Source organism: Amia ocellicauda, chromosome 1, assembly GCF_036373705.1.
Source record: "Amia ocellicauda isolate fAmiCal2 chromosome 1, fAmiCal2.hap1, whole genome shotgun sequence".
Taxonomy (NCBI): Eukaryota; Metazoa; Chordata; class Actinopteri; order Amiiformes; family Amiidae; genus Amia; species Amia ocellicauda.
Window position 1 is genome coordinate 16,287,257 of NC_089850.1, and position 22,501 is coordinate 16,309,757.

Sequence of the window (22,501 nt, forward strand, 5' to 3'; positions counted from 1 at the left end):
TGCTGTACACTCCCAGATTAATGACATGGAAAAAGGCCCTCATCGTAATGTCCAATCAGTGCTGGAAGTTCACTTTTCCCCAAAAATACAGACTGGCGGCTGTGGTGCCCTTATAAATATACCTCCTACCATCTGCCACTACTTGTGCTAATATATAGTGCACATTTTTCCTCTGAAATAACCAAGAAATTTGTATTTTAAGTTTGAAGTGGCTTCATCCTCTCTGAAATGAAAACAAAATAAATTAATTTAACATGACCTCATTTAAGATGGTGTAAACTATTTTGCAGCATAGCAGGCTGAACATCTCAAATAATTTGGACTTTAGGTCAAAGCACCACATGCAAAATGATTCAGAACTCAATTCACTAGCCTGTGCTCTCCAATACGCTTTATGCAAATCATGAACGCTGTTCTCCGAGCAATCAACACGGCTTCAGACTACAAAATAAGTATCATTAGAGGGAAAGTGATTTAACCCTTTGGTACCCAATTGTTAAATAAACACAACCAAGGAATCCATTTTGTGTATTTTTTAATTCACTCCTGATGATGACTTCCAAATTCCATAAAGAAAACAATTAAATATCTTAATGTAAGCCTTTACATTAGTACAGTTTGCCATTGCATAGGGATAAGGGATAGATAAGCACACGGCACAGGTCAGAGCAAAGTCAATGGTTGGGTGAACAGGATTCCCTGAAGACTGGACAGCTTAAAGGGAAAGTTCTCACTGACATTCCTTCATGACAGGCCGTGGCAATCACATGACAAACAGCTCGTTTACGTGGTGGGGCCAGGTTGGAAGAGATTGGCGTGTTTTACAGCTTGGTCCTTTTTCAGAGTGATAAGGTATTTGGCAAATATTTCCACATAGCCAAATGTGGGTCGAAACAGCGGTTCTTGAAAAAAGAGCTGTCAGAATCCTCTCTCACAGATGTGGACTTAACGAGCAATTCTGCAGGTCAGTCCAAACAAGAGGCAGTCGCTGAGGCAATGCATTAAGGATGGAATCCTTGGCGCTCGTTCGAGAAATGAAGTCTGGGACGCAATAACGTCGAATTGGAAGGCGTGTCGTTGATTCGCTTCCTATGCATTGAAAAGGAAATCCTTTACGAAAGCAAAACAAATCTTGCTGTAATTACATGGCAAAACAATTATTCTCAAACGGATTGGCGTTCTAAGGTTTCAATCAACCACTCCGACAGATATTTGGGTTTACAACTGTCATTCAGAAGTGACTTGATATTCCACAAACCTTGGAAACAGGTTTTCATCACAACTCCACAGAACTTTACAAATGTAATAAAAAGGCCAATTGCACATTTAATCATACAAAAAGAAACCACATTACAGTTGAAAATACATAGAAAGGGTAGTAAAATAATTACATCATTCAACTTTGTTGCCATTTAATAAATTTCTCTTGTGGCCCATTAAAATTAAAACATACTTTTTTGCACTAATAAAAAGTGATTGGCAACAAGCAAACACTGATATCCCAATGTGGTGGGGTGTTTTTCGTGAAAGAACTGAATAATGGGTGATATTTGTAATGTTATTTTATTTGGTTGCTGTTTTTCTTCAGAAGGCTTCAATTTAACCTTCCAGTCCCTCATGGTAAAGTGACTGGGAGTCTTGGTTAGCCCAATAAAACCCGTCTCACAGACTGACAAACAGCATCTTTCTGTAACAGCAAAGCACAGTTTACTATCACAGAGTAGAAACTCAAAGGTGCTTCTCATCCCGATATCCTCCAGGAATAAAATCTGCAACTATTCACACAATGAGAGGTATACAAAACTGGAAAATCATGTCCCTTGTCCTTTAATTCACCATGTACCAACACAGAGGCAGAATCAGTCAGAATCGCTGTCATAGTCATCATCTTGCGGTTCTTTTTTAATCCCATCATCGCTCTCCTTGTCCCAGTCTTTCATGGTGGCTCCCATCATGAAGTCATCGCGCAGAATGCTCCATGAGGCCTTCTCTTCCGTCTTTACCTCAACCTACAGAAAACAAATACAAAACAATTAATGTCAGAAATACAGATTTAATCAGTGGTTCTCAGCTTTTGTTCACCGATTACTTTCATCTAGGGAAAGAGAAACAAAAATCTTTTTAATTCAAAAATCGAGCTGACATGAACATAAACATAATAGTCATAATTACAACAAAGCAGAAACTAATTAATGAGACTTGGTGGAGAGTGAAAGCTGTGCAATAATGTGGGTTTTTCTTTCTTGAAAGATAAAATTAATCAAGCATGTGGGGAACAAAAAAACAATGTAATTTATTACAAAATCATTGCTTTTGGTTCTCAAAAAAAACAAACACTTGTAGTCAATGAATTCAGACCATCTGCTGCTGTTTTGACACAGCTGTTTTTGAATGATTCGAGAACCAACAAAATATAAATCTCATACTTATTTGTCAAGAACAATTTTCAGCATCACAAAACTGAAAAATTACTGGAGAGATGCAAGGACTTTACAAACAAACAAAACAATTGCAGTACATGTCAATAAACATTAACATGTATACGAACAAGAGGATCTCTTTCAAAACATGCATCAATGTCAATCTAAACTATTTTCTTTGAGGGTGAAAAAGTTCTACAAGATGTTTTTTTTCACAAATTAGCCTTTTGAAAATCTCAGACGTTAAAGCCTAATACATTCTAGATAAGAGTATATTATAATTTCAAACCAAATTCAAAATCACTCGTGAAAACTATTCTCTAGACTTACAGCTGCAGATTGTACAGAGAAACCCAATTAGTCATAAAGCCCTGCACAAACGTCTCCTCAAATCTTAACGAATATTAGTGTTGTCATCCAGAGATCTTAATTTGCTACAGTGGACTTTTCACCTTTGTGCAAAAACACATTTCCCATCGTAACTCATCAAATTTGATTGCAAAATATGGTACACAGATTATAGCTAGGAGTAATTAGTCTGAGTGGAATATTTGTTCTGCGCTGTGGCCATGAAATTAAGAAAGGAGTGACATTTCCTATATCTGCGTTCATAACAAGAGGCATCTGGAAGGAGCGAATGGTTCCCAAATAGTCTCTTAAAACGGGAAAGTACAGCACTACTGATTATAAATATCAAGCTCTGCAAAGGCCACCTTACATAGAGCAACAGAGCAGCCTAGTGGATATATGAAGGCAGTTCAGGCTTGTACTGCAAGTTATGACGGTAAACATTTCTTACAAGCCAGAAAAATCACATCAAAACTTATATATATGTATATATATATATATATATATATATATATATATATATATATATACATATACACTCACCTAAAGGATTATTAGGAACACCTGTTCAATTTCTCATTAATGCAATTATCTAACCAACCAATCACATGGCAGTTGCTTCAATGCATTTAGGGGTGTGGTCCTGGTCAAGACAATCTCCTGAACTCCAAACTGAATGTCTGAATGGGAAAGAAAGGTGATTTAAGCAATTTTGAGCGTGGCATGGTTGTTGGTGCCAGACGGGCCAGTCTGAGTATTTCACAATCTGCTCAGTTACTGGGATTTTCACGCACAACCATTTCTAGGGTTTACAAAGAATGGTGTGAAAAGGGAAAAACATCCAGTATGCGGCAGTCCTGTGGGCGAAAATGCCTTGTTGATGCTAGAGGTCAGAGGAGAATGGGCCGACTGATTCAAGCTGATAGAAGAGCAACTTTGACTGAAATAACCACTCGTTACAACCGAGGTATGCAGCAAAGCATTTGTGAAGCCACAACACGTACAACCTTGAGGCGGATGGGCTACAACAGCAGAAGATCCCACCGGGTACCACTCATCTCCACTACAAATAGGAAAAAGAGGCTACAATTTGCACAAGCTCACCAAAATTGGACAGTTGAAGACTGGAAAAATGTTGCCTGGTCTGATGAGTCTCGATTTCTGTTGAGACATTCAGATGGTAGAGTCAGAATTTGGCGTAAACAGAATGAGAACATGGATCCATCATGCCTTGTTACCACTGTGCAGGCTGGTGGTGGTGGTGTAATGGTGTGGGGGATGTTTTCTTGGCACACTTTAGGCCCCTTAGTGCCAATTGGGCATCGTTTAAATGCCACGGCCTACCTGAGCATTGTTTCTGACCATGAGAAGATTACACAGGGAAGCAGTAAAAATAGTGGTATTGCTCTAATCAGCATCCAAAGATTTTAATCGGTTTTAAAGTTGTTTTATTTTACATGAAATCAAACCTGTTTCTTAAAAAAGTGTGACAATCAAGTGATGCATCAGGCAGTAAACAATTATCTCTAAAGAGCCTGTGATTTAGTATAATTGTTGAGAGACTTGAATGGCCAGCCCAATCTAATCTAAACCAAATACGAGCAATAGAGGAAGAAGCACTGAAAATCATCAACTGAGGAGAAAAGCACCACTTTAGGTTGAACCAGTACAATATTACTATGTATACTAACAACCTAAAATGGATGACTGAGCAACTTTACTCACAGCAGACTGCTACTCTTCACAGAGTTGCTGAAATATGCAACACACACACTTTCAGTTAATCTGGGGCTCGTTGTGTTGATATTAGAGAGACTTGTGTTTAATGGGATGAAAAGATTTATTGATGTACATGCTTCCCCGTTTTTTTTTTCCAGGATTCTTAAGCTTTATTTATTTTATTTTATTGTATTTGTTTAATACAAGATGAGATCTCTCAAAAGGCAAAATAACAGGATTCCCTTTAAACTGCTGGCACTTCATGCTCCCAGTCTGTGGTTCTTATCTCTGACACCCCACAACAGAATAAATGTCTTACAGCTGAAGATCGCAGCCAGTAAACCTAGGGGAGGGTGCCCGATTTCCACTCGTTTGGAAAGCGGCCAACTGAGGGTTCTGCCAGAGGACAGAGGTATTTTATATAGGTAGAACTTGGTAAAAAAATATCATTTTAATGGATCAAATAGCACCTACAGAGGATTCAAGACGGGATCAAATTACTCTGAAATGGCTGCTGACGCCACAATGATTACTTCAGTAGCATTTATGCATTTTCCTTAATTTAACTCCATTACAAATGGGAATGGAGAGACTGTCCCATCTTGGGGCTTGATGAAACATCCATATGATTAACCTTTCTTTAGCTTTCATTGCATTCATTCTCAACTTCTTAAAATTCTTGTATTCTCAGTCTTGAAAACATTCCTGTGTAATACTGTGGGATAATGCAAGTGGTAGTCATTGTTATATTAGGAAGGATGAACTATGCAATACAATAATATCCTTAAGGAACAGAAAGAACAGCATAAAAAACTGAGTATCGTTACCACTTCGGCACAAAATCAACACAGAGCTTCCATTATAATACTTTGTAAGTGTAATATTTAATGGATTTGGACATCTCTGTTTGAGCCACCCACTCTGTGGTTAGCTAAAGCGTGCAAAGTCGCCCAGTGGGGCGGGGTAATGTGCCTTATTTCACAACTTCTACTGTCATCTTCCCAAATATGCAATTAACTTTTAAAAAATATTTAAAAGCACAATTCCACCAAGATCCCATCAATTACGAGCTTAAAAAAAAAAACTACAAAAACGTGAGCTGCTTGTTACATTGATTTATTATGCCTTTTAGTTTGGGAAAATTAAATACCTTGAAACAGACCATGCAGTCAATATTACACAACCAACTTGCCGTAACTTAGCCAAAGTCAAGCAATCAATAGAAGTGATTTAAGTTTCCTTGGCACACATGCCTGCTTAAGACTACCTTGCCAACTGGCAATGGTTTCCCCCACTGCCTTTTCATTTGACTCTAGTGGGCATGCAGCAACACCAGGATCATTAGGAAATCCAGCACTGAGAAAGAAGAAAAAGATTCCCTGGAGAGTACAGTTTGAAAACATACACTTTCGAATGTCTGTCACAGAAGTGTATAAAATATGTATAAAATAAATTAGGCAATGCTCCACACATGTGCACGGGCTAGTTATGCTATGAGTTGTGTGAGAACAGTGGGGCCTTCCAGTATAATAGTGGTCTAAATCACCAACTGTATATCTGCTATAAGTTTAACGCCAGCCAAATGTAACCATTTAAATGTGTGTTAAAATGTGATATTGTCAAGTCTTAATACGATAGACATGTTGCATAAACAATGAGCTGCAGTTGCTCTACAAATTCACGACGAACAGAAACTCCGAACCACTCTTACCCTGAGCATACAGTGTCAGTGGTTGGCTGTAGGTTAACGGGCCGGGGCTTGCCTGATGTGGCTGAGGTTGAATCAGCCGGGGAATCCTCGGCTCACCGCACACCAGCATCGCCTGTGGGCTGAATCCGTTATGGCTGTGTCAGTCCCCTGCATGACATCTAACCTACATGCTCTGCTCTGTGGGCTTGCGGTGTGAAAAGTTTATGGTTTGACAATTTGGTAGCTTGTGTCCCCGTTGCCTTCTTTCCTCCATGAATTCAGGCGATTGTTAGTCGATTCAAAACCTTAATATCATCCGAAGAACTGTTAACTGCAGAACAGCAGAGAGATTAACTTAATGCTGTACATACACAATTCAAACAGATGATCAGTGTTACTTTATCTATTGTGAAAGAACAGCTATTATTTCACTACAGACCTTGTTTCACGTCGAGTTCAGCTGCAGATTCCCGCTGTGTGGGTAAATAGGACACTTTCCCCAGTGAATACCCACCCTGGCTTTAAAATCCCTTATTTACAATGGAATTAATTAAGACAAATTTCAACAGCACAAACTGTGCATGAGGAGCCTTAATTAATTTGCAGTTAAGTCCTTTCAACTCAAATGTGGTCTGATTTTATTTAAATTTTCTGCCAAAACCAGGCATGCTGGAGACAGTGTGTTTAAATACAGACCACACAACAGAAATGAAATGAGCGCAGACAAGTTCTCGTGGAAATAAACTTTATAAGCTTGCAGCCGATGATGCATGAAAGTATTCTCAGCCCTCACCAACCTGTGCTGGGAGCACTTGTGAGCAATGTGCAGTGAATTCGAAAATATCTAAATTGGTTGTTCACTTACGTATACAAATTGTACTCACTGTTGTGTGTAAGGAAAGAGTTTGATGACACCTAATTGTGTGTACACATTGAGAGTTTGCTCTCTAACCATGACACTAATGGCTTCTAGTTATACTGAATGCAATTACTACAAACAAAAATATAGTTTAGCTGACATTGCACACATACAGGACCAAGTCTATTTGAAATTTGCTTAAAAATCCTGCTTATAACTATTAGAAAACATTCCAGAAAAACCTAAAATTGTCTTTTCGGTCATCTCTATCTCTTATGTAAAATAGACATAATATCATATTAGATTACATTATTTGAAGGGCAACTGTGTTTGCATTGGGGGTGAATGGAAAACCCAAAGGAGTAAAAACCAAAGAGAGAAAAAGGCATTCCTTAGAAATATAAAAAATAAGACATTTGTGGTTTCTATTATTACTCCAACTACTATTTTTCTTATTTCTTGGGCTGCAATGTCCAAATTCATATGTTAACACCCTTGTGTACAGAGGGTTGGGCAGAACACCTTGTTGAGAAAACGAGACGGTTATTTGTAGGGAAGACTAAGAACGTGTTTTGAGTCACGGTTCACTAACTGTGTTGCCATGAGGTGCAATGAAGTCTGGGTGATGTTTTGAATCTGCACTAGGATTAAATGTCAGCAGGGTGGGGAACGGTGGCACTGTGGGAAGCCCTAGAATAAATTTATACACACTCTTCACTCGTCTACGGTCTATAAGTAGCCTTGCACATAGCACAGTCTGGATCAGGCCACCACAAGGTGCACGATGACAAATGTACAAAGGCCAATACTGCAAAGCATGAGTCAGAGTCAGCCTTACTAGAGGGACAGCAGAAAAGAGATGTACAGAAAACACTCAAAGAACAAACAAACATGCCTTACAGACATGACCGACAAAGACATTACAAACAGAATAAATACAAAAACTCGTACTGGGAAGTTACATGAAAAATAATTCAGACATCTGGACTGGTCCGCAGGGATAAAGAGATACCTTGGTGATATTATGGAAAACACAGCCCCTGGCTACTGCTAAAAGCCATAATTACTCCCATCTGGGCACACAGAACCTGTGAAAGGGATCCGAATTCAAACAACATTGCCAAATATTTGAACATTCCCTTGTGCCTTTCCTGTTAAAAATAGGAGAAAAGTAAATTAAATAATGCAAAACCATCAGCCACAACTTCCTTTGCTCTGATTTCATAAGCATGAGTTTGAATTCGGTTAAGAATTAACATTTTCATTTTCAGGATGGACATTACTTTGTAGATAGTGGACTGAATGAAACCCTGAGAGGTAATGTCCTGAGTGAAATAAATTCCATTAAGGCTGGAGTCTCAACACACTCGCAAGTCCGTGGAAATGCACTGCACAAAACCAGAATCCATTACCCTCAGAAGCAACTTGGGACATCACAGCACATTACAATTAAGACAGACCTGACTGGTGTTCAGGAGTAACAAATGATGGCTCAGACAGCTATTTCTTCAATCTGTATCTATAAGACAAGCAAATTTTTCTGCCAAGGATTTGTTTTAACTCCATATATAGGCCTAATGTTTGAGCATAACATACTGGATAAACTAATTTGAATATGGGAGGAAATGGCTACAAAACATTTCAAAGTTCTTTTATGGAAAAACTCAAAATAAGATATTGCCAGTTTGTCGTTTCCCTACACAAAATGGCACGAGGACCTTTTTGTTTCATTCAGAAGAACACATGAAAGGCTCATAAACTGCAAGTCATCATATTCAGGAGATAAACTGTTTGGGAACAGCCAGACTAGAAAACACGGTTATTTTTAAAGGTGAGGAAGGTGGTTATGGCAATTTCTGGTAATATCTGATGCGATCTGGAGCAGACGGATCCATGATGCCAAAGGAACAGCTGGAAGCACAGAAAACCGAGCCGCATCACGAGCGCGGATACATCTTGCATCTACCTCTAGCTTTCCAGCTGAGCAGCAACTATTTGAAGCAGTGGCCGATTTCTGGAATTTGGTTGGACTGTAATACCGAGCAGGAAAATCCCCGGCCTCCCCTTCCACACTCACACAGTTGAGGTGGTGTCTAAATACAGAAATGTTGTGAGAAATGGTTAGCCTATATCCCACATTGGGGGAAGAATATCTATAACCCTCAGCATCATGCTAAGAAATTGATAACTGGGAATCAAAGGAGAATCTTGAGTAGGTTTTTTTTCTCCTGTTGTGTGTTGCTTTGTTGTAATGATGGATGGATTTGGAAACCGCATCAGGAAAATGTTAGCAAGAGACCGGCTGCATCTCATAACAAACCCCTGCTTGCCTCCCTGATCTTGTGAAATCTCTTTCCTGCCGAAGCATGTGAATACTCCCTCGAAACACTACTGTAGCTGTTTCAGCTCACCCCCAAAATATACAAAACATAACCACATGACCAAAACAGTCTCCTAATTGATTCAAGCAACAGGGGCTGGCAAACAAAAGCTAATGCAATATTCTAAACCTTACGGGACGCCAGCCAGCAGTCTTACATCGAGAGCGAGCCTCTTCCAAAGTCAAATGAGTCAAAGTGATTTAATGCAGAAATGACAGTCTCTTTCAAAGTACAACATAAATTAAAAACTTGTTTATGTTGTAACTTCGGGGCTTAGTGGGAGTTCACTAAATCCTCTGCTTTCCCATTGAATTACTGGATCTTAAATAGACCCAAAGAAAGAAAAAGAAAAAAAAGAAAGTGCTGACACTTCAGCTATAAAGTTTTCTTGGGATGAAAGCAGATATTATCAGTCCCTAACCAGTACCTAATAGAACCCAAGCCAAGTTATGACACTAATTATTACCATACTGTAGAAACGTCATTGTGAAATACGATCGTGCGGACATTGAAAGCGTGACCTTAGTTAAACTGGTTTTCCCAGGAGAGGTCTATTATACCCTTCACCCTTGTTAAATACCACAGCAAACCCCAAGCTTAGATATGGATACATCACTTGTATTCAACACCTATTGACTAGGTATGTAGCCTAGATATACAACACTCTCGGGTGCATACAGGTCGGGTCATCCAATCAGTTTGGGCTATATACGTATTATGTACTGTATATATGTGCTTTTATATAACAGCCGGTCAGTAAAAAATAATAAGGGTCGAATCTATATCAATTCAACTAGCCAATGTCATTGTATGCATCAGGTTTAGATTAAATTAGCACTGGGTGAATTCATTTTGCACTTAAATAGTCACCAAGAATGGGATTTGTAGGGAAAATGTCAACAATTAATTGATTTATTTGTATTATTTGAAATAGTCCTTAAGAATACAAAATTACTGAAAGGAAGCAAGCATTGAAGAAGTGTAAGGATATACTGGCTCGACCGCCGACTCCTTTGATTACTGTATCCATTCCCAAACCCAAATGTTTCCTGAAGTTTGGGAAAACTGCAATCACTGCAATTCCTGCATTTGAGAATTCCCAAAAGGTGTCTGATTATAGACCCCTCAGAAATCTTCTGTTGGGCTCTGTCAAGTGTTGGAAACGTATGTAAGCGGTCAAGAGCTGGAGTTTGGGGATTTTTTTTTCGGTTTCAATTACAGTTTGGACAAAGACCTAAGCATTCTGCTGAAACCGTCTGCAGCTTTCTTTCAGATATGATCTAATCTTGTTTGGACGAGGGAGCTGTGATTGAGACGGCTTGGAGCTAAAGACAGTGTTAACAACTATATCCCATCTCTAAACAGAGCAGATCTAACTTTTCAAATATGACACGGAGATGGATCGAATTAGGATACCAATATTAAGTCTCCTTGTAGAAAATTATAATATGGCAATCCTTTACGGGTATGTGGTTTGTACATTAAGTATATCCCCTTATGTCCCTTGACATGGACGTTTGGATCTATGAAGAAGAACAAACATACACTGAGCTGGCAAGGAGGTAAAAAATTTATATAACTAATAAATATTGTCAAAAACATAAAACTACACAAGTTTGCCTAGAAATTAATTTGTCTGGCTGTCACAAAGGTGAGTGTAACATATCTTAATTATGAATATAGCATCCTGTGTGAGGCTACTGTATCAAATGGCAGTACATCATGTCTGTTTCTTGAAAAAATCTGTAAGAAATGTTCGCCTCCCACTAGAAACAAACTGCAAAAGAGTGAGAGATCCATAAAACTATACTCTGACCTGAGAGTAATGTCAACACAAAGTTAACCCATTTCTGTGTGCTAGAAAGCAGTTTAAAAGGCTCTCTGTTACAGGAAAGATAATTTACACACCAATTGCATCGGTCTATGGACTTAAAAAAAAAAAAAAAGTTTTCCATTTCACAAATTCTGCCTTCTAATACATTCACTGAGCAAATGGCATGTATTGAAATTGAACATGCATTATCAAGTTAATCAGATTTAAACAGGGTTGCATTTATAGATGCCAAGACTGGACCAGCTGTTTTCTACAAATAATAGAAAGACAGAGAGACCCAGATTATATGAAACACTTCTACTCACCTGCTTATGCCAAAGGCTGCTTGGTTGTAACAAATGCAAACCAAGTGCTGGCCTTTTAATTTGCAATTGGCAGGTGGATTGAATTTTTGTTTTAATCCGGGCCCAATGTATACCATATGGTACGTTTTATTTTGTTAATTTTAACTATTTACGATGACCTAGAGCTTTTAGAGTTTACATCTCCTGTAGGCTTGAATATTTATTTATTTTACACGTGGAATATTTTATTTTAAGGTGATTTCAGCTAGATTTTAAGCAGAGTAAATCTACATTTAGTAGGAATGTGGGAATAAAAATCAGATCTCACACAATCTCCTGGCCATAAATTGACCGAGTCATTCTATTGTTGAAGTCGAGATTAAGCTGTAGGAGCGAACAAATGCTTTAAATTAAAGAGCTTCAGGGTTATTGTTTCAGCAGAGTGCTTTTGAATGTCTTTAACATGCCTTGACGCAAGCTAACTTGTAAAGCAAAGCTAATAATATGTCAACATGCGGTAATTTGTTCCACAGCACCATATAAATCTTGCAGTAGGAGGAAGCAGTTTTGAAGGGAACTGTGATGTTAACGAACACTGTGAGAAATCAAGACTGAACAGCTCAGTGAGAGATGCATGGATTAAATTGCACGTTACCCAGAATTAACAGGACACTGGGATAATTAATATGAGTGAGGCCACACTCTGTCGCAGCCAAGTCAAGTATGTAAGAATGATTGAACACCTTTGGGAGAAAGAAGGCAAATACTTTTAAAGAATATATAAAATCTGAAGGAGAATTTTAAAGAAAAAAAAAAAAAAAATTCACTGCCAGCTTAAATTAATAAATTGACTGTTCAAAACAAAAGCTTACCTGTTTGCTTTTATCTGGCTTTGCCGCTGCTTCGGTCCCCCTGAGGACATTGATGAAGTCTGTCTTGGAGACCGACGACAGCAGCTTTGCACGCTTTCTCTCGGACGCTCCGACCTCCTTCACCTTCTCATCGATGTTCTTCTGGTGCTTCCGAACCGCGTTGAACAACTGGACCACTCCTCTGGGAAGGAAAAGCACTGGGCGTGAGAATATCCTGAACACTCAAGTCGCAATAGCAAAGCCACACTTTAATCTAAAAGCACAGACAGCTTGTGTGTGTATAGTATACATAATTGACCTGGGGGCAAATATATTCAAATGAAAATTACAACATTGGATTTGTTTTTGCTAAGAGAACTAATACAAACACTTGATAAATAACTAAGCGTGGGAAGCAGGAATGTACATATGTCCACACTGTCTGATGTCATCCAACCATTGCAGATGAAAATATACTGGATGCTTATACAGCCAATGACTCAAAGATGACTGTGAAAACTGATGAGCAGTGATATTTGATCCAAAATGGGACCGTGGGAAATACGTTAATATGGAAGACGAACACACAGTAGAAAATTACCACCATTATGGTCCGTGAATTCTTGTACGTGTAGAAAGACCTGGCATTCATTTGCACAAAACACTAGTCCGGCTGTGTATGACCGAAGGAATGCCAAGCTAAAAACGGAGCCAGTGGAGGGTGCTGCGTGTAGAAATTGAAAACAGCAGTGGCGATACGGCTTGCACACTGGTGATGGTTCAGTTTAGGTGTGAAGGAAAGGTTTTGCAATCCATTTGGCTTTGTCAGTTCTCTGCATCCCTGCATACCAAGGCCGTACGCCCACTCATGTGCTTTCCAAATCCAAGTCGAAGAGAAATCAACATTTACAAAAGAGACCAGCAGTGGGATGACCATTTCTCTCCACTACGCCCTGTGTTAACTCTTTGACCGTCGGCACAAGATGGTGGCCAAGACAAAAAAAAACTGGCCACTTTTTCACACCTCAACCCTCCACTATTGAAGCCTCACAGTCGGCCATGGCATTCAAAGGGTTAACCATTTTTCAAACCCGGCATCTCTTTCCCTTCCCCCGAGTGTGCATTATAGTGTATAAGCCTGTATCGACACATGTCTTGCATCTTATGTTAACCATATTTCCATGCATCCGATTCTCCTATCCTTCACATGGTCTCAACACAAGGGCAAGCCCCACTGCTTTTTCATCTTTCGTTTAGTCTCACTGTTGCTAAAAACAAACAGATATCAAAGGTTACAAACAAGAGGGAGGCCCTTGGGTCGATCACACTCATTTGGTTGCTGGTAGCTAATCAATTCCAGAGTATCCTGAAGGAGTCCATTTCAACTTCACGGCACTACAGATCGCTCCACGTTCCCACGGCTCTTTTGTGGAAAGACGTGTCTCTTATTTCCAGTCCCCAAAATACACCTGCTCTTAATTTCCACTTATGATCTTGGCTCCTATTTCGCCGTTTGAACTTGAAGTAATCCTCTGGGTGTGTGTTCATTTGTATTAATAAGTGGTTACAATTTGAAGACATGAACTTGTGTCAATCTTTGCTGAATTACAGAATGTGTACTTGGTCACGCTAGAAAGCCACAAAGTTGAAAGTTTGTTATGTTCATGAATAAGCAAAAATGGTATTCATCATATATAGTTTATTTAGGTATTCTAAAGTGGCAAAATGATTGATTGGTAGATTCTATGTAATGTATAATGTACCAAAAAAAGGTTATGGCTTTCCTTAAAATTTTGCAGTGATCTAAGTTTTTCCAGAAAAACTAACTAAATTAAAGACTTTAAGGGAACATTGGAAACACCCAAAAATGATTAAATAAATTCCTCTTCTTCAAAGAGGGTGTAAAGAGAAGGAAAGTAAAATAATACCTGGTTGCAATCCTTTGGAGATTGCGCTCAGTCTCACGGTCTTGCACAACGTCCGGCTTGACTCTGGACATGCCTTCCCATTCCCGCCTTTTATCAAGCTGCAGAAATAAAGTTTTTTGTTGAAAATATAGCAAATATATAGGACAAATATTGATGCAAATACATAAAAAGCAACTGCCTGACAACCAGCTCTAATTGTAGACATTTGATTTCCAAGGTTTGATGAGGCAATTTGGGATGAGACCAGTTCCCAAGATCGTACCTGTTTTTTCTTCTCCAAAAGCTCTTTCTTTTCCTTGGCCTTCACTTTGTCCAGCTCCTTGTTCTTCAGCAGTATGGTCGGTCTGCTCTCTGGCGTTTTCTTGTGCAGAATTTTAGCCATGGCTTCAGCCCAGCCAGCGTTGGGGTTGTTGTCCTGTGGAGCAGACTCTTCTCCATCCTCGCCCTCGCTCTTGTCTCCGTCACTCGCAGACCCCTCGCCGCTGACACTGTCGTCATCGGCTTCTCCCGCAGAGGAACCACTGTCCCCGGAGACTTCATCCTCTGCATCAGAAGCTGTGTGAATTAAGACCATTAAGACAGGTTCATCTGACGAGCCATTTACAGTGAGGATCAGTGAGGATTCCCGAAGGCAAAGCACTGAAGTCTTGTCAAATAAAGATCTGAAACATTTATTGACAAAATCTAAATCATCAGTATTAAACCCCCGGAATGAAAAGAGGCAAGGTAAGGGTTAGAGTCCCCAGTAAATTTAGGCTTTCATTGATGGTAGGTTTGCTATGGGTTTTACTGAATCAAGTGTAGATTTGTGAGGGAATAGCTTGAATTTTTGGGGTTGACTTGGGTTGGGGTTCAGGTTGTTGTTCAGCCCTAAAATGGCACAGTTAACCTATTAATGTTATACAAAGCTGTACATGGGGTCTCAAGTCCGTCACTTTGGCAATGCAGAATACAGTTCAGAATAAAGATACTGAGTAATCAATACACAATGAGTTAATAGATTTTGAAGATGAAATAGGAGTTAAAAGATAATTATTTTAAAAAGATAAGGTCAGCTTCAAATTCTTTTATAAAATCCTACAATCTATTTTGTTTTACAAAAAAAATACTCATATTTCCAACACTGATAAAACCTTTAAAAGCATGTTTTCTATTATGAGGTCATGGGTCAATGTCAGCAAGAAGCACAAGGACAGAATTCCTCATAGCTGCATCTCTCCTCACGGTTTCAAGAAAATGGTCAGATGGTCCAACATGGGGCTACAGAAATACTGAGCAAGTTGACAGTGAACAACCAAAATGCAAATATCAGCCGCCAAATCAAAATAGGAAAGAGAGAGGGGAGAAACAACGAAAAAAAAAAAAAAAAAAAAGTATTTTGGCAGACGTTAAAAATAATGTATTATATCACGAAATACATTCCCTTTACATATAAAAATTTGGTCTGGAACCCTCCCGATCATCACAGCTGTCAAATCTGCAGACGCTGACACACAGGAGGAGACGATAATGGGGAATGTCACATCAGTCGTTTCCGAGGCATTTGCATGTACTCAGTCTCATCAAGCAGACAAACCACAAAAATGAAGACGGCAGGCTGTCTGAGCAAGAATTATAGATTGAAGAGTGTAAGCATATATGTGATTGTTTTTAATACGTTTCTTGCCATGATTGTTGAACATGAAGATGATTTTTAATTAAGAACTTGCTTGCCTTGATTAAAATGAACATGTGCCAACCCTTTGACTAATAATTCAGAAAGACGTTTAAATCATAATGTTTTGGGGAATATGAACACATGTATAAAAGCAAAGGAAGATTTGATCGTTATGGGCAAGAATTCTACAACTTTCAGAAGAATCATAGCTCCTTCAAACTTAAAATAAAAAAGCATTACATGTCTTCATGGAGTAAAGAATTAATACTATAAATTATATAGTATTCCTTATATTTCATTATTCAGATGGTGTTTTGGGAGGGGTAAAGACTAACTCCTAACAGCGAAGGAGCTTGTATTGATTAATCAGCACAGGGAACAAATGAGGGAAGCGCATTCACTGATGACAGAGATTATGAATTGTTCACATGACAATTCGAGAGTTTCAGGATTTGTCCCTCTCTCTCACCAGGGGCTACATTTATCAATTGGGAGTAACAACATTAATTAAATTGTTCTTACGCAAAGAGTTGAGAATGTTCGCATGCCAAATTAAAATCCGATTCATCCCTTTTGCCTCAGACATTCACGCGTCATTTTAAAGTAATAAATGTCAATGTTACTTAAGTTATTTGTACATGTGATTAGCATGGAAACCCCTCCCACACCCGCTTGTTTTTAAACCATACAAAAACAAGTTTAACATACAACAGGACTAGGTTTAGTAACTGAAATGTCAGCTATTGTTCCTGAAGCCTGTTAAAACAATCCACAAAGTAAGCAGATCACTTGCTTCATATAGTCTATTGCAGCAAGGCAACATGCCAACTCAATCATGGGCACACTGCTCTTCTATATTAGGGAGAACTGGTCAAAGCAAAATCAAGTGCATGCCTATTCAGACATGACAGAAAGTGCACAATACAAGTAAGCAATGCACCTGCAAATCTCTCTAAAAACAATGTAGAACTAAAAACGTCAATTTTCTGGGTTGGACAAGTAGCACACAAGCCTTAATAATAAAGCAACACCTGCACCATGTGGCAAGTTACAGTATTACATATTTAAATAATGGTCATGTTGCGCCAAGAAGACACCCCTGTTGTCAGGACATGGAATAGGCACCAGCAGTAAAGTTTAAATTGTATAATAATAGAAAAGAATACAAATTAAATAAAACCACAACAATTATAAATGAAAGTCAAAGATTTTAAAGCCCTAATTTGGCCCACTCACTCCATATTGTTGGTGCCCTACAAGGAAAAGCTTGCAGTCAGGATTTTGGGTCAGAATATTGAGCATTGTTGGAACTTATTTGTAACCATGCATAAATGAGCTCAAAAAGTAAATATGGAGTAGGGAAATTAAAGACTTCAGACTTTACTTCTACTCATCGCACACAAAATGTCATTAAAAAAGGTGTAAATAAAACATTGCTATTTGCTTGTGCCATAAGATCATTCCATGGACACCGACACGATTTGTTTTAGATCCTGCCTGACCAACAAGTTGAACATTGTTACCCCAATGAATCTCTGATAAAAGCATTTAACATTTGGCCTTAAAGTAATTATATATTTCTGACTTTGTTAAAGTTTGGGCAACTCTTTAGTTTTAGATCGCAACAATGGCCTGTTTCATATTTCAGATTAAAATATATTCAACAGGCCTATATGGCTGTCTTAAACCATACAATAAATAGATAAATAAATGCATAAAAAAAATCTCAGTATAATGTAATGAGGATATTCATTAAACCAAAGATAAAATCATACTAGGACTCTAGCTTGGTCCATATAAAAGTTTATTATAAAAGATAATGGTGTAACTGTTTTTGATCCAGCAGTCAAAACTAGTTAAATTTAATATCCAAAGCTTAAGGACGAGAATTAATGAGCACATTTTTTTTTTTAAAGGACAGAAAAGGCACAATTGCACAACTTCTTTTGACACAGATGTGTTTGTCTTAAACTGTGGCAATGTCTGTTTGGTATTTTGCCTTCTGTTCTCTCCCAAACCACAAAAAATCCTTCCAGCTACTCAAAACACTACTACAAAAGACTACTCAGTCTCAAGTTTAAACAAATTACAAAAAAACAACATGTATTCTCATTTCAACTAGTATTTTTCAAAGACATGCAGTTCAGACAAAATACGCATAAACTACTTCATAAATCCCTTCAAAACAATGAAGGCCTTAAATTAAAAAAAAATAAAAACACGCTATAACCCAGCAAAGAAATGTGACTATTGCTCTTATTTGGGATTAATATTACTTAAACAACAAGCATTAAAGGTAAATTAATAAATGTGATGAAATGTATCTACGAATAGTATTTAGAAATCTACTACGTTGCTAGAAGATCGACGTTAACCCACAAACGACAGATGGACAATACGGCTTACTATTTTAATTATCAAAACTGTAAAGTGTATAATTCAATATTTAATAAGTATATTTAAAATTACCACTGTACTCTTGGTCAAGGCTGCCATGTGTTGTCTCCACAGACGCCGCCATCTTGCCGGAAATGGTAAATTTGTGTCGCATCGTAAACATTCCGCTGCACGCAGGTCATCTGACATTCGAGTTCCATGTCTGATGTGAACAAGGTTAGTGTGTCTGACAGAACTATGAATATTTGTGTTGAATTACTAAATAAAATATGATTTTTAAACTTAAATTAACTTAATAGTTATCTTAGTAAGAAGTAGAAAAGGATAACATAAACTGTAACAGGCTATTAAACAGGCTGTTTCCATACAGATAAAATTGTAAACAGCTGCAGTTCAAAAACTATTGTAGATAGATTATGTTTTTGTCCAGAATAATTGTTAATACTTAGAAAAACTGGTTAACTGTGTATTTTACTCCCATAATTTATCATAGGTGCAGTAAAAAGTACAGTCAATATACCTAATTTAAGAAGCTGTATTAATTATTGTTTATATATATATATATATATATATATATATATATATATATATATATATATATATATATATATATATATATATATATATATATAAACAAAATCCTAATATTAATTGTAATATTTATAATGATGTATGGCTTGCATTGTTTACACTAACCAGGCTAGAAAAATATAATCACCATTTAAAAAAATCATAACAGTGTTATTATTTGAATCACACAATTTGGCTTTGATATGAAAGTTACATAGTTGCCCTGATTAATTTAGGATTATTAACCTTTGTGGTCATCTAGTTAGAACATACTTTTAATGAAATTCTGAAGCCAGGATTTATGTCACTTATACTGAATATTAAAGTGGACCATTTACATAAGCAGGACATTAACCTTCTGAGCACAAAGAAGCATTTCAGCACTTTGCCGCCAGGGATAATTCTTAATGGATATCGTGTATTTATCTTAGGATTCTCTGGTACCACTCATAGTCACCAATAACGATCTTAAAAAAAGAGAGAGAGGATGAAAAAAAAGCTTAATTTAGTGAACTTTACTCTAAATCAAATATTAAATTGTCTGCCCATATGGTTCCACAGAAAGATCACTTGAATATATCAAGACTTGTCAAGTAAAGAGCCCTACTGGAATACATTAAATATTCCTAAATTATTGGTAAAAAGGCAATAAGTACTTTTGAATGTGGAACATACATTTGTTATATTTATAATTTGTGTGAAATAGGAGAACATATTTTATTAATATATAGTTGTTTTACCACTTGGCATGCAAGAGGCTAGGACATGATTCAATGAGAATCCTGTGTCCTGTTTTTGAACAGTATAAGCTGTCAAACTGATCAAACTATAAACTTGAGAAATAATAAATTGTATTTACTAAGTTAAATATTGTTTCCTTAAAAAGAAACATGCTTATTATTTGCACACACACACACACACACATATAGATATAGATTTAGTTTTTGTTCTTGTTTTTCAAATTTTTTTTTTTTTTAATGGAGCATATGTGAAAACTCAGCTGGGAAACATCTAACGTAGCCCAAGTTTTTTAATGAGTATTATTATATACACAGATATTGTCATATGCACAGTATCTGCTGAAAAACAGAAACATCTGACAATGAAACTTAAAAAGACTTTAGAGTTGTTTTACTAGATTATATTCTAAATTGGAAACATTAATTTAAAATAAGCTAAAATCTCATAAATGGCGGTAAATTATTGTATTTATTTCATGGATACATTTTGTCCCACCCAGTTCTGACTTCTGACTAACTAGTAGAAATAGTTCCTATAAAGTTTGTATTCTAAACATTTGACTTTTATTTTGCAATATTAAAACAGGGTATATGAGGTTAGCACTAATGGGAGTATCTACTATACCTGGCTAAGCTCAGATCTGTGAGTGAAGCATTTTATGAAGTAGCTTTTCATAGCTCCTTTTTATAACTACCTTCAGGCTTTTGTTTCCTCCAATGGAAGATATGTGATTTTGATCCACGGTTAGACTTATGTGTCTGGCAGACATACAGGATGCCAGACTCTGAAAATATACCACAGGCAGGCAGTGCATTAACCTGAAGAGTGTTCCCAGTGCTATCCCCGCCAGTGTCCTCACAACAAGCTTATTAAACTGACACGTGCAAATCAAATCCTGCCAGACACAAGCCCTACATGGAGTGTTTTCCTTTTTTTCCCTCCCCCCACCCCCAAAAATCATCTTTTTAAGTCTTTCTTTTTTCCCCTACAATCTGTCATTTTGACGGGTCCTTGTTCCTTACTAAGTGCCTACAGGCAAATCAGATGCTGGTGACAGGAGCACTTTCAGGTTGTCATGTGTTAATGTAAAATGCCGCAGGACCTCGGAGTGTATTCATCTTCATCTCGTTGACTTATGCTTTTCCCAGTGTTGTTACATGTTGGTAAATTAAGGAAACCTCCCAGAAAGCTCTGTCAACAATTTACTGAAATGCACCTCATTAGCTGGGTGGGCTGTCACTCTCGGAGGCCCCCTTGATTTTAATCCCGTTGAATTATCACTCAGGTGTCAGGCAGTGATGCAGGCCACTAATGAGAAAACAAGAGCTGGAATTGCTCCAGAAGAGCACCCAGCATCTTAGCAGGGGGAGAGCATAAGGCAGTGATTCATTGGGTTGAAAAGCTCCTGGATTCCTCCAGCCTAAGGGAAGATAATAAGGCCATTTATATGGGTGTCAGCAGCTGGGAAGCACACTGGTGTCTGGGTCTGAAGGTCAGTCGTTCCAATGATGCCTTTGGAGATCAAATTTAGTGGACAAAATTAACATGTCCTAACAACTCCACTTGTTTTTGTAAGCTTCGGTAGCTCGGTCACATGTCCCAGCCAGATGTAAATTGACCAGTCATTTTAAAAAGTAAGAAGCAGCCTTCATGTCATGGCTGTGACTTATATTTCCTACAAAACAAAACAAAAAAATTGTGTCATTATGGTATAAAACCACTAAACACGAAGAATGTTATATTAAAAAAAGACTAATTATATTAGATCATACTTAAACATGCAATGTAAGAATTGTGTTTAACCCTTTAGTAAGAGTGAGAAAGGACAGTAGTTTAGCAGTTCTGCTGATATTTGCATGCAAGAAACCGATTTCAGTTGAGCAAAGGAAAAAATAAAGATTCACTCTATGACACGCAACAGGCTCGGTCACTCTTAACCCAGAGACCTTCAGCACTAGTCGTTACAGCTGGTTTTGCTGGAACGGTGCGATGGAGGATACGTGCAGTGGAAAAGTTTGCCCTTGACTTGACAAATATCTCCCAATTCTTCCAAACACTGTCAAAAACTTTGGATGACACTTTGGCTGACACCAAGTTCAGACATTTGAGAATGACTAGCTGTCACAATAACAATAGCTCCCTAAACTGCAGGAACTGATGGATATCTTCTTGATGACATATTGAATTTATGCTTATCACAACCTCAACTCCTCAGAGTTACAGATCTTATGTGCTGTGGCCCTTCATTAAGGTGCCAATAATGGGGCTGCCAAGTGGTATCGGGTAAAGGCCTCGGTCTGACGTGCCAGAGGTGTCCTGTAGCCGGAACAGAGTTATAGCTGGTTTGGGCTGGGACTTCTGGAGAGTCTGTTGTTTGGGGTGGGATCGGAATAATTAGGAGGATCCTTGGGTCCTTTGCAGGTTTGACAATGGCAATTTGACATATGTGTTTTGACCTTACTTGAGACAACATGCTTGAGTCACAGAATAAATGTCCCTCTCCCTCTCAGGATTTTATTTATTGCACTCAGGACGAGCTGCTGTTTACGGCGCCATACGAATTAAGGGCAAAGGAGTCAATTAATATGTAAATTAGCTCTACGTACAGTTCTCGTGGTGTTGTTGTAGGAAAATTCCAGTAAAGGTGGTATACATGCACAGAGAACAATACTGGAGACATCACAGAATCCTTGACTGTCATGTGTCAACTTTTTCAAATTAGACCGTGTACAGCTGAGGCTTGTGTCTCGTGTCTAGTATACTTTGTTTTACTGATCTTACCCGAGTGTTTTTTCACATCGCTGATGAAGCTGTAAGCCGTG

The 22,501-nt window shown here is 38.0% G+C and overlaps 1 protein-coding gene across 1 annotated transcript; it reads right to left on the bottom strand.

Moving 5' to 3' along the window:
- Positions 1–518: 518 nt before the first annotated feature.
- Positions 519–18,545, bottom strand: rrp15 (ribosomal RNA processing 15 homolog). Its single transcript, XM_066696414.1, has 5 exons — positions 18,441–18,545; positions 14,577–14,869; positions 14,315–14,412; positions 12,408–12,588; positions 519–2,009 (listed from the first exon to the last, which is right to left on the bottom strand). Exons 1-5 carry the CDS (start codon positions 18,529–18,531, stop codon positions 1,860–1,862), a joined length of 813 nt encoding a protein of 270 aa, XP_066552511.1. The 5' UTR covers positions 18,532–18,545; the 3' UTR covers positions 519–1,859.
- Positions 18,546–22,501: the final 3,956 nt, after the last annotated feature.

Excerpts from the sequence above, each read along its gene's own strand:
- rrp15 (XM_066696414.1), bottom strand. The coding sequence starts at position 18,531 with ATGTTTACGATGCGACACAAATTTACCATTTCCGGCAAGATGGCGGCG. Across the intron at positions 14,413-14,576 it reads TTTTGGAGAAGAAAAAACAG|CTTGATAAAAGGCGGGAATG; the intron begins GTACGATCTTGG and ends TTATTTCTGCAG. Across the intron at positions 12,589-14,314 it reads CTCCAAAGGATTGCAACCAG|AGGAGTGGTCCAGTTGTTCA; the intron begins GTATTATTTTAC and ends TTTCCTTCCCAG.